At 45.1% G+C, this 12,252-nt stretch overlaps 1 protein-coding gene across 1 annotated transcript in view; it reads right to left on the reverse strand.

The window, feature by feature from the left end:
* Positions 1 to 439: 439 nt before the first annotated feature.
* The window catches only part of COPRS (coordinator of PRMT5 and differentiation stimulator), a 159,570-nt gene continuing 147,757 nt past the window's right edge, over positions 440 to 12,252 (reverse strand). Inside the window, exon 3 of the mRNA XM_074889198.1 lies at positions 440 to 501. Within this exon, the coding sequence (XP_074745299.1) occupies positions 449 to 501 (53 nt within the window). The 3' untranslated portion in view covers positions 440 to 448. The remainder of the gene's footprint in view (positions 502 to 12,252) is intronic.

Below are 12,252 nucleotides of genomic sequence, written 5' to 3' on the forward strand. Positions count from 1 at the left end.
CCTGATTCATCTCCCTCCTACGTCAACACCTTATCTTTTAGGTCCATTGACTTCTATGAAATTAGAGCTGTCAGGCCCTGGATGTCCAGGAGGGCACAGCTGGGCCAAAAGAAAGGGGGGTAGCAACGCTTGGACATGATAGAAGTTGAAACCTCAGGAAAGACTGTGTCTGCCTTGCACGCTTAGCAAGTTAGCAGAATATTAATGATGCATCACTCATAATAGAGTAAGTGCTTCTCGATGCTTGGCTGACTTTGGCAAGGGGCACTTTGAGAAGGATAAAACTGCATTTTCATTGCTGAGAATCTTCCTCCAGTAATAAGATGTGCCCCATGGGATGCTGGTAACATATTGGTATTGTCTGCAGAGAGCAGCTACGGTCTTACATTGCTAAACTGTATGCACAAAACACTTACCCCTGGATATCGTGTTCGTCCAGACCCACGGTTTACAAACACAGAGACAGCCACAGGTAGTCTGTCCTCCAAGTAGCCCATGAATCTAGAAAGAAAAAAAAAATTAAGTAATTTTGTATTCTTTCCTTTGCATATAAAAGATAATTAAAATAATTAGAAAAACAGATGCATTGTAACAGTAACTGACAAATTAAGAATTCAGTCACGGTTGTTCAGGAACCCACAGCCTCCTTGCAATACCAATAATGATTATTTATAGGCTAGTATGCAGGGAAAGTAGTCCAGAAAAACTGGATGATTATGATGTAATACAGTCATCCCAACAGAGAAGTCTTAGTGCAAGGTGCAGGCAGCCAAGATCTCACACCATTTTCTCGTCTTGAATTATAAACTTTATTGTAAGTACTCTTTGTGTATCTTGTACAGAATGTCTTGGTTCCTCTATAACAAATACCCATTTTATTCCTGATGAATTTCATTGAAGTTAACCCTGATTTATACTTAAGATCAGAGGCAGATCCATATTACTGCTTTATATATAAATCTCTTCGCTGCCTATTCACAAGGATGCGCAGCTTGGCAAAAGAACGAGTTGAGAGAATGAGCTGGGTGGCAGACTAGCTATTAGTCTTGATGATATTACCATAGCATCTGGAGAATTACATGCAGTACTAACACAAGGTATGAGAAATTCTCTGCTCTTGAAAAGAGCTAACAAAGAAAATACACAGAGGGTGGGAGGTAAGGAAGAGCCACAGAAAGAGAAGTAGCTGTACAATGTCACATAGCAGGCAAGTGAGAGAGGCAGGAGCAGATCCCTTGTCTCAGCCCTCTCCAGCTTCACGCTGCCTTTTGGTCCTTTCTGTTTCTGCATGTGGATGTGATGCATCTTTAACTAGAAGCTCAATCCAGAAAAAGAATTAATTTTTTTCTTATTTGTGAAGAGAACTAGCTTTCTGCTACTTGTGCAAACAAATTCTTTCTTGCGATTAATACCTGTCTCCTGTGCTAAAGACGTCAGTCTCTGCATGGATCAAATCTTAATAAAGCAAAGCTCTCTTCTTAGAAAAGAACATGTTTTCCATTTTTTCTGCTAACATTCCTCCTCACAATTGCCCTTGTTTAGCCCTATGATAATTTTATGATGCAGGCCCAACATAACTCACAGTACTTCCCATTATTGTGTGCCACAAGTGTTTACAGAGCCATTTTTGTGGTAGATACCAGCCTTTAGACATTCCACATTTCCTGTTTCACTGGAGCCAATCACACACTGTTCAGTACTGAAATGCAAGTCCCTAATTAATTTATACACAATGAAGTACTTCAGTCATTGTAATGATAACGTAATGGAGAACAGCCCGTTAGCAGAAGTTCACTATCTAGCATGGACAAAGTATTTTCTTTTCATGTTTCCATCAATACTAAGATCCATTAATCTTCTTTAAAAAATAAACAACCTACCTCAATCCCAAACTGCCTTTACACTTTTCCACCAGTACTATATGGGATACCTGGGCCAGTCTTGTTTTCTCTCACAGCAAGGAAACCTCTCTGATATGCTGAGAACAACTGGGTTTTCACCACCACAGGGGACTTCACAACTCATCCAACTCCACTGATACTCTCTTTATAGCATCAGAATATAATAGCCGAGTTTTAACAAAAAGAAATGAAGATTAAATTCAATATATTCTGAAGGAGTGAAAATTCCTAGCAACAGCTGAAAGGGAAGTGGAATTCATAAATGTCTCTTTCATCTTTATCAAATTACTATTCAGTGCAGTTACATTTATTAATAACAACATCCCTTAAACCACATTGTGAAAATCCATTAGCAAGAAACGCTTTAAAATGTTCAACAGGCTGTAACAGATGATTTATCAAAAGCTAAAACAATTAAATACTATGAGCAGAGTGGGCATTTTTATGGGCTATGGGGTTTGCCAGAGGGCCATTATGATATATTCAGAAATGGACTGTTTGCATGGTGTAACAACCTTTTTCTTTTAATTCAGTCATCTACATTAGCAAGGGGTAATGCAAGCTAATAATATTCTTGGAGTTTTTCTTCATCTCACTTCTGTATGTACTTGCCACTAAAAATGCTGATGGTCATTTCAAGGTCATGCATCACCTGTGGCATTTGCTACATGCCGAGGTACCAGACTGCTGCTCAGAATCAAGTTCGGAGAGAGGGAACCTGTGAGAGCGGATCACTGCCCCCAGAGGAGACACGCTCTGACTTCCCTGTAACAAACCCTAACAAGAACCCTTTGCGAAGTTGTTTAACTATCCCCATGAGGGTCACACTTACCAAGACTGACCTGGAGGCAATCACCACATTGTTTTCTCTTTCAGCACAGCCTGCATTTGCCCTGGAAGTTCACATATTCCCCTCTTTCATTTCTTTACTTGCTTAAAACACAGTTCAAATGTCCATCACTGCTGAGTAATCACAATGAAAGTACTAGATACTGAGACTAAATGCAGATGAGGGATTTTTGTTATTATCTTCACACAACAAATTGCCAGTCTTGACTATTGTGAATACCCTGCAACACGGAAGGTTTGTTGAGGTCCCAGGGGGGTCGTTACAGAAGGACTGACTGCGTTGTCCTTCTCAGTTGCTTCCAGTTTACAGCAGAGAACAATAATGGCACAGACAGCTCGGCACTGCTCCGCGCTCATTCCCCAGCCGTGACTGTATCTATCACAGCCTCCCGCTGCATCAGTATAAGGAGGTTTTTGACGACATTTTCTTTGTTGCTGCAGAAGGCAAAGCCCGAGTCAGGGATTACAGGGAGGGCTGAGGGGCAAGGGGTAGGAGATGCAATCACAGCCGGGGAGCGAGCAAAACAGCAGCTCTGGGGTCTCAGTCCCTTGCCTGCGCTGCACACAGGGTGGCTGTGGGCTGTATTAGGTTTTTGCTTACTTGCTGACAGATCAGCCCATGCAGGTTCTCCTTCCAGATTTGATCACTGCCTAAATCTGTAAAAGATGCCTGAGGCAGGGGTCAGATGGTTTCTGAGGCAGATACGCATGGCACAGCCCAAATGCAGCCCAATTTCCTCTAGAGTGAGAAGCTCTTTGCACCTTTAAGCTGTATGTTTAATTCAGCACAGGTGAATAGACAGACCTGTAACACAGACAAGTCGCACTCGGTGTTCATGTGTTCCCTCGGTGCACACCACTTAGGAGGGCAAAGGTGCCAGAAGGAATCAGTGGCAGAATGTATCTTCTGTAATGGCACATGAGCCAATTTGTTAGATTATTTTCTGTCCCAGCTGAGATTGTAGCTCTATGATTAGTTTTGACTGAGCACAACTAGAAAACACAAAATTATGTGGGCCAAAGCACCGAGAACTGCAGCTACAGATGCCTGGCCTAGCTGGTGAAGTGCAGCACATGGCAGGGAAAAAAGGAAGTTAGAAATGAAGTATACATTGCCACCCCACCATATCCCTGCTGCTGAGCTTATGGCTTTCAGGCTTGGGCAGAGTGAAAGGCTAAAAATTTTCACATGTAATGACAGATTGTGTGGCATGAAACATCAAAAACTGTATGTCAGTGCTGGAGCTGTGGGTGCAACTTGTCCAGCCAGATGAAAGCAGTCCAGACTAATGCTGGTGAGACAATACTTGGCATCTCGCAGGCACAATCATTCTTGGCTGTAACATCCCCCTCCTGGTTCATTTTCTGTTTTCTCTGTTGTTGACCTCTAGTGATGGAGGAAAGGGGCTGGACATGGAGAGGAAAAAGAGAAGGCAGTGGATGGTGCTGTGAGCTGGAGAGAGGCCTGTAGGAACGGGAAAGAAAGGGAACAGCTGTGGGGCTGGGAGGGAAACGGAGACAGGGGAATGAAACAGATACACTTCCCCTTTGGGAGGATGGGCTGAGCCAGTCTGAACAAAAAAGGGCTAAAATGAAAGGGAGGAAACCAGAGAAGAGAAGAAAGATGGAACAAGGGAGATCACAGAGAACAACAGGAAGCAGCGCTAAGAGGACAGAGATGAAGGCTGGGGCTTGTTGGGGAAAAGCAAACAGAGAAAAAAACTTCAGGAATATTGTGCAAAAGACAGCGAATTTAAAAAAAAGCCCTATAAAAGTGCCAGCTACCCAGCTGCTGTAAGTGAAACTCCAGTACACTTACGTCAACACCACACCACTGATCAGCACCAGGGGAGGAGGTTTGGGGTTGTTTTTAATTGCATGGAAAGGCTTTCAGTGACGCAGAACACGAACTCCAGCTTCCACTGAAGTCAAAGGGGTTTAGAGGTGCTTACAGCCGCAGAAAAACAAGACCCAGCTTGATAAAGCCCATGAGACAAGATGCCACATTACAACCTTGAGAACAACCAGCCTTTCACCTTGCCTGACTTCCACCTCGAGACCCAGGGTGGTAAGACCAGCACGTGGGGGGAGGGGGCACACAGCAGCCTCTGCACCCACGCCAGGGACACTGCCTCAGCTCTGCCCTACCTGCACCGCAGCCACCATTTGCTTCGTTCTCCCTGATGAGCAGTGAGGTCCTTGATTTACATATCTAAGCTTGAGTAGGGGTAAGAGGCATCCGCTTTGCTGGTTGAAGTGAAATGTTTGGCTTATTGGCATGGCTTGTTTAATTTGGCTCGTAGTGCTCAGTCGGTGTTATTAGAGAAAGCAATAAAAATGCATTAAATACTAGGAACTACATTAAAACAACATGGAGCATGCAATGCAAACCAAAAAAAGCAAGGAGGCTGAGTATGGAGACAGCCATTCCCTCCTTCAATCATCCTCTTCTACATGAATATGAAGAGTGTGGAGGGGTGGAGGGCCTGGTGGTCACCACGCGTCTGGGAAGTGTCAGATCTGTATCCAAGGTTGGCTCCTTCCCCCAGTGCCAGGGTGGCTGCTGAGGTCAGAAGTGGGGGCAGATATTTAGCTCTGATGCAAGCTGACAATTCAGAAGTACTGAGCTCTCAAAACTGAAGGCTCTGTCAGTGTCTGGCTTCAGTGCAGTCTCCCCAGAGGCAGCAAGTGTCCATCCTCAGCCATATCTCTCTCCAATCTACATAAACCATCATTAAAGAGAAATCTGTGCTCCACTGTGCACCTAAAGTGTTTTTCCTCTCCAGGTTTGAGGATTGTGTGCCATCTGCCACCAACCCCATGAATCGCAGCAGCTGCAGAGAAGGATGCTGAGCCTTGCACAGGGAGCAAACACCAGCAATGGAGGCTCCGCCACTCCAGTGGCAGTAGCTGGGACTTGTGTCAGCCTCCCAGGCTGCAAATATTGACCTGATTGCCACAGATGTTGAACTTAATTGTCATCTTCAAATCCTAATTCACCTCAGCAACACATCTTCATACACTGCTATGGTTCATTAGATGCATTTCAGCTCTTCCACTGCTTGCTCAGGGGTTCTTCTGCAAAAGATGGTCCTCCATCTCTGCAGTCCTTTTCAAACCTTGAGGCCCATTTCACATAAGTGCCTTTCCTCAACTTGCAACTAGTCACACCCTAAACAATCACGTCCCTTAGCAGCCCACTTGCCAACAGCGCAATCTTAGCGCATCTGGGTTCATCACACGGCTCTGCGGGGTAATGCCCAAGGGCCTCGCTGTCAGGTCTGCTGGGCAGTGATACTTGTTCCCCAGGGATGACTCCCCACTAAGTCAGACAACAGTTAAAGCACAGTTTTGACTGTCTTTGGCCAACCACATCCAGCCTGGCCATGCTTTTAGTGGTATCTACCAAACACCACCAGAGCCGGTGAGTTGTTGCATGCAGCAATGTGGAAGATGTCATCCCCTCCCCTTTTTCCCTCCAGCCAGTGGTTCTAGAAAGACTTTGAAATGCTGCAATCAGCTCCTACACATCCCTGCTGAACTCCTTCCAGACTGAATTCTTAACACTTGCCATGTGTTTGCCAAGACATCATTTTCTTTTGACAATATAATAAGGGACAGATCCCCACCACCACAGGGAAGGACTGAGAGACATCAGAAATCACATGTCTCTCACCTGCCCAGGCCAGTGCTCATTGCTCTACCCCAGCTTTTGTAGCTCAGTCAGATTTCTTGGTTTCTGCTTTGGCCTTGAGATAGGACTCCTGGGGCCCCGAGATCAATAATTTGCCCATTTTGTTAACTGATTTGAGCCACAGCTGTATCCTTGCATTTCTTCTGCACCATGAAAACCACAACTGCACGTTATGTCTGGGCAAATGGCAAGGTGGTTGTTGTAAAGCCTGAATTTCCTAAGGAAACAAAGCTTTATGTGTGATCACAGTGTGTGTGTGTCTGAGTAGTTCTTGAACATGTCAGACAATTCAATGAGACAGAGAAGAGGATTTCTCAAAGCTGTGAAGCTCCCAGAGGTGCACTGGAGATGACAGATGGAGGATACAGACACCATTAGTATCCCCCCAGGAAAAGGCAGCAGTGAGTGCTCCCTCCACATCAGACAGCAGACACGCACAAGGGTGAACACTGTTCATTAGACGTGCTGATCATGAAATTACTCATTAATAATCTCACTGTGCCTGATCACCTTCTCTTGCCACTCACTCCTTCTGTCTGCAGCTGGACCTGCACAGCTGTTACATTAACAGCTTTCCTCACTCAGCTGCCCATCACCCTGAGGCTTAAACCTCTGGTGATGAGGGTACCTAAGTGTTACCACAAAACGGGTAACGGAGAAAACAGCGAGAAGGTCAAGATGCAAGATGATGGGGGCTGCAGTGGGAGACAGTTGTCCCTCAGTGCATCCATTGTTCCTGTTCAGAGAAGCAGCTTTAAGAAAGTGGTGTAAATTAGAGGAACTGGATCACTGGCTTGAACAATGTCAGCATGTCCCTTCGAGGGCATTCACTCCCACTACACCATAAAACGACAAGTTATTATTTAACAGCAGACCTCACACAGAAGAATGTTTTTCTGTATTCATGACCTCTAACAAGTATGGCAATTGTTTACTATACTCTGAGCAATCCACCAGTAGCTATAATGTAATAATTATAGAGAAACCTTCCTAAAAATATATTTCTGATGCATCAGCAAAAACTCAGCAGGCCCCTCCAGCTGGCATTGAACGTATGAGTTAAGCCCAATTTGAGAATCAGATCGGGCACTACATTTTGTGCAGCTGTGTAAAGACTCCGGTGAGGAGCTCTGGAGCAGATGCCTTGCAGCAACAGAGGGAAGGACAAGAAGCAGCAGAGCAACAGACAGGGAAGGAGCCACAGGTTCTTTTCTCAATGGCCAATGACAATGGAAAATATCAGGCCCATTTTCAAGCTGGATAAACTGAGGTTCTGGAAATCAGAACACCAACATTTTCTAATCTGGCTACTGACATGGTGTCTGGTTTTAGAGGTTCAGTCTGAGTCCAGGCTGTGACAGCATTTTCCAGGGAGTGAGATGATTCATTATTATTATTTTATTTCATCCCTACACACTAGAATAGCATCTGGAGGTTCCTGCAAGGATCAGATCTTCTCTGTGCTCAGTGTTAGCGAACTCCAGCTCAGATTCTTCGAGGACAGATCTACCAGCACTTCAGATGCTGCTACCTTGTAGCAGAACCACCAAAAAGCCACCCTTCTGCCACTGCCGTTCAGAGCCCTGAGGCTGACCTAACCCCATCGCTGCTATTTTAGCTAATCGGACTGTGAAGGGGAATGCCAGGGCGCAGGTGTTTGTTTTCTTCTTCCAGGACTGTTGCAGCACAACACTTCCCTGGAGACAAGCTGGATTCTTCAGAGACGCTCTGCTACCTTGGTAGCCCCTAAATGCTTCTGTGCCTCAATTTCCTCACCTGCAAAAAGGCCAAGATGAAAAACCCTCAACTTAGGGCTGTGTTCAGGTTTGGAAAACACTTTTAGCACCTTGAAAGAAGGTTTCTGTGGAAGCCCAAACTGTAATTTATTGCTTCAATTGAAAAAGTGTGTGTTTTACAATCCACAGTCTGTTTACACTTCTACTTCTTATAGCTATATCTCTAAAAAGAACCCAGCTCTGATAGCTCATGGATTTGGCACAGCTTGTTGAAAAAGTAGGCTCACCAACCTTTCCATGACACACAGTGCTCCTGTGTAACTTTGCAGGCTATGTTTGACTTGTCTGAACTTGAACAGTCACCACTGATTGATTGGCTTCTAAAAATATCCACCCGCCATGGTTCGAAGTCCAGAGAGCTGTTGTTGATTTAGATGGAGACCTTCTTGCTGGTCAGAGGCTAAGACCGACATCTGACACCTGGGTGCTGCTCTGTCTGGGCTCTGCTCTCTGCCTCCTGCCCAGGGAGGGACCGGTAGAGAGACCCTGCGTGCTGGGCAGCACCCACACTCAAATCCCTGCTCCACCACACTCGACAGCTCTTGGTACCGCAGAGCGAATGGTGGGATGCAAGCAGCCCTACAGGCCCCTTCCCTTCCTGCATCCCCATTTCCAGACGCCCCTGCAGCTGCTGGTACTAAGTGAGACGAACTGCAGCTACCAGGAGCCCCGGAGGTGCTGTAAGTCCCCCCACAGTGGTGGGAGAGCTCTCAGAGTCAGGTATGCAGCTGCTGCAGGAGGAAGGCATGGCGGCATACCCTGGAGAAAGCTGCAGACACATCATCAGTGTTACGACAGCGCCCAGGAGAACAGCCAGGCTGCCATCTCTGTTGGAGGCACTGGACGCCTTGTTTCATAAACCTGTCACTGCTGGCCATTAAGCACACAGTGGTACAGCTTCTAGATCCCATCATCAAGCCAACTTTAAGAGAGCACTCCATCACAGAGTGTAGGACCAGGGTCCCCGCTTAGGGATCCTGGTGTTGACAACCCCCAGCTATGCACACCCAGATTACTACAGCTGAAACCTCAAAATGCATTTTGGAAAAGGAAGGGCGTGCAGGGGCGGGGGGAGCCATGGTTCAAGGAGAGGAGCCCAAGCAGCTGAAACCTTCCACAGAGTGAAACAGCAGAAAGGCGGAGAGCCAGGAGCAAAGCAGTGTCTGCTCATTCCAGCAGAGATGCATCGATACCAGCGTGCCGGGTGCTGGTTAAGGAATGCGGTGGCACCAGGCTTGCAAAAGATGTAAAACCGAGACAGACTCTCAGCACCGTGCACCACCACCAGCAGGTCTGGGCCATGCTGATCACTTACCTGCTGACGTGGAAGCTAACAAAGACAAAGCAGAGTGCAGTCTAATATATACACTGGATGTTGCCACGTTACTGCATGCATCTTAACACAGCAGGATCTTTTCTAAATGATGTATTATAGCTGAGCTAAAACCTAAATAATAAAGCCTACTTTTGACTCTCTGGAAGATCACAGCTAGACAGCTGCCTATGGAATACCAGGCTAATGGAAGAAATTAATGGCATTCTGGGAGTGTACAGGACTGGAGATGATCACTGCAGCCAGACTCCACTTCCACAGCTTTGCATGCAATCCCTTTTGTATATGGGTTACACAATAGGACCCTGGCCCTGCTGTCCCGATGCAGAACCCAGTTGCTCAGAAGCCCAGAGCCCTCCTCATTTCCAGCTGAAGCGTATTCCATGACAGTTTATAATCATTCTGTTGACCAAAGATTTCCTTTCATTTATATAATATTCTTCCTTCTGCTGCATCTACAGAAAGCAGTGCCCTCGCTTCAGCTCTGCTACGCTGAACGACCCACACTCCTTTGGTTACTCCTTGTAAGTGTTACCTACTGTCCCAGTCACCTTCTGAGTTTCACTTTGGATTTATCCTTCCCAAAGATGGGTGTTGAGAAGTGACCATGGCTTTCCAGACAAAGGTTCAGCCATTCCTTGTACAGTGGCAGGAGTGCTTCCTCATCTTTTCTGGAAATATCCTGCCTGATAAACCCTATGATCTCATTTGGCTTTTGTGTTTAGTTTTCAAAGGGGTATAAAGCAGGCTCTCCAATATTTCACTTCATTTTATTTTAGTGTTTGTTATTTGGAAAGAAGAGGGTAGTTAAACTGCCTTTTTAATTAAATTCCTTTAAATCTTTGAAAACAATAAAGAAAGAAAGATAGCAAACAAAGTAAGACAGAAGAATTACCATGTGTATGAACAGAGGTATTTTTTCCCGTAACACATTTATATATAAATCTCTTTTCCAAAAACTTCCAACATTTCTCAGTTGCTCAGTCTGTCTCCTGGGTAACTTGACACCTCACAAGAGGAGCCTTGTGCCTCTGCTCTTTAGTGGGACACGAGTCTTAGGAACTCTATTGAAATTCTCCTCTAAATAAAGAGTATTCCTAATTTCTTGAAGGTGAGAAGAGCTTGCAGTATTGCATCTTTCTCTCTTTGCTTCTCTCCCTCTTCACACAGCTTATGAAAATAAAAGGCTCTGAGCAGCAATAGCTTCATTAAACCAGGGGGTTTGAGCCGTGGTCCCTTCAGGCACACCTCTTTCTATAGGTCTGTGAAAAGCTCCTAAGAATTTACATGAGCAAGGAGATAGTAAATATAGTAAATAGGCTCGGGTTTGCTGTAAAAGGGTTCAAACCTGCAGTGTCAAATGTTTAGAGTTCTATAAAGTAAAAATAAGGTTGGAAAACACTAGCTTAGCTAAAATAACCTGACAAAGGTCCTCTGCCGTCAGCACATCATCTACAGGATGAGATCTCTCCACTGAGGCTGGATATGGAAGAAAGCGTGTCTGTCTGAAGGCTCAGACCCTCTAATTCAATCAAATCCATGGTGCAATGGTTCCGACCATGATGAAGACATTTGAGCACAAAGCTGCATCCTGACTCCACCCCATATGTGTGTGGAGTGGCAGAAGCATTAGCCCCAAGAGATCAGGGCAGCTGGAAGCACCAATTTGACCAAGCTTGTCATCTGCCACTGCTATGGCTGGCGACAAGTAACACAGGGTGGATGTAAAACACTGTCAGTTACTGGCACTTAAATTCACAGGACACTTTAAAAAATCACAACATTAAGACTGGAAAGTGTTTGCCATTTTCACTGGACTGGGGAATTGGGAAGACGGCGTGCGAGTTGTTCTCAGTGACCTGTGCAGCCCCAGGCACTGCATTGCTCTGTGATACAGTTTGTACAGCAGCACCACCTCAAAGCTCTCTCCAAAACTAGACCTTTGTGGTAACAGGCACAGAGCACTTTTAATGCACATTCAGCCTACTTAGAGTACAGATTTCAGAAATGTGAGACTGCTGGGTATTGAGGGTCACTTCACTGTCTACCAAATGGCTCTCAGACATTGCTTGCTGCTTGCCCTTTAGTAATATCTACTTTATTTTCTCTACAACTTGCCTAATTTCTTTTTCCTTTAAATTGTTGTTATATTCCTTTTTTTTTTTTTTTTTCAAATAAGAAGACAATGCTTTCTGTGTCTCCTTCCTCAGACACCATCACTCTCCCAGGGACCTCTCAAACACCAAGGCCAGAAACTGAGTCTAGGAATTGTAGGTTGCAGTTAATCTAAAATTGGTGACTTGTCAATTTTAATAGTTTTATTTTCCCAACTGTCTGCTTGGGTTACACACATAAAACTTTTAAATAATATGCCTTCTCTCTCTCCCCACATAGAAAACCACTGTGCTTCCCTGTCCTCCTTATAGTATGTGACCTTTAGCTGCTCTCCCTTGCTTATCAAGTCAAGGAATTCATTCAGCTTCTCAGCAGCTCCAACCACTGCCTCTCCATTCACATCCCTCTAAAGGGCCCACCCGCTCCTTGATAGGTTTAGAAAGATTTATACTTGCGTGCTCCTTCATATCCTTCCTCCTTAGGCTTTGATTTACCATCCTGGTTTTCTTATCACTCTATAGCACTTCCTACATATTTATCTTTATAGCTTCTCATTTTCCCTCT

This window comes from Strix uralensis, chromosome 19, assembly GCF_047716275.1.
Source record: "Strix uralensis isolate ZFMK-TIS-50842 chromosome 19, bStrUra1, whole genome shotgun sequence".
NCBI classification, from domain to species: domain Eukaryota; kingdom Metazoa; phylum Chordata; class Aves; order Strigiformes; family Strigidae; genus Strix; species Strix uralensis.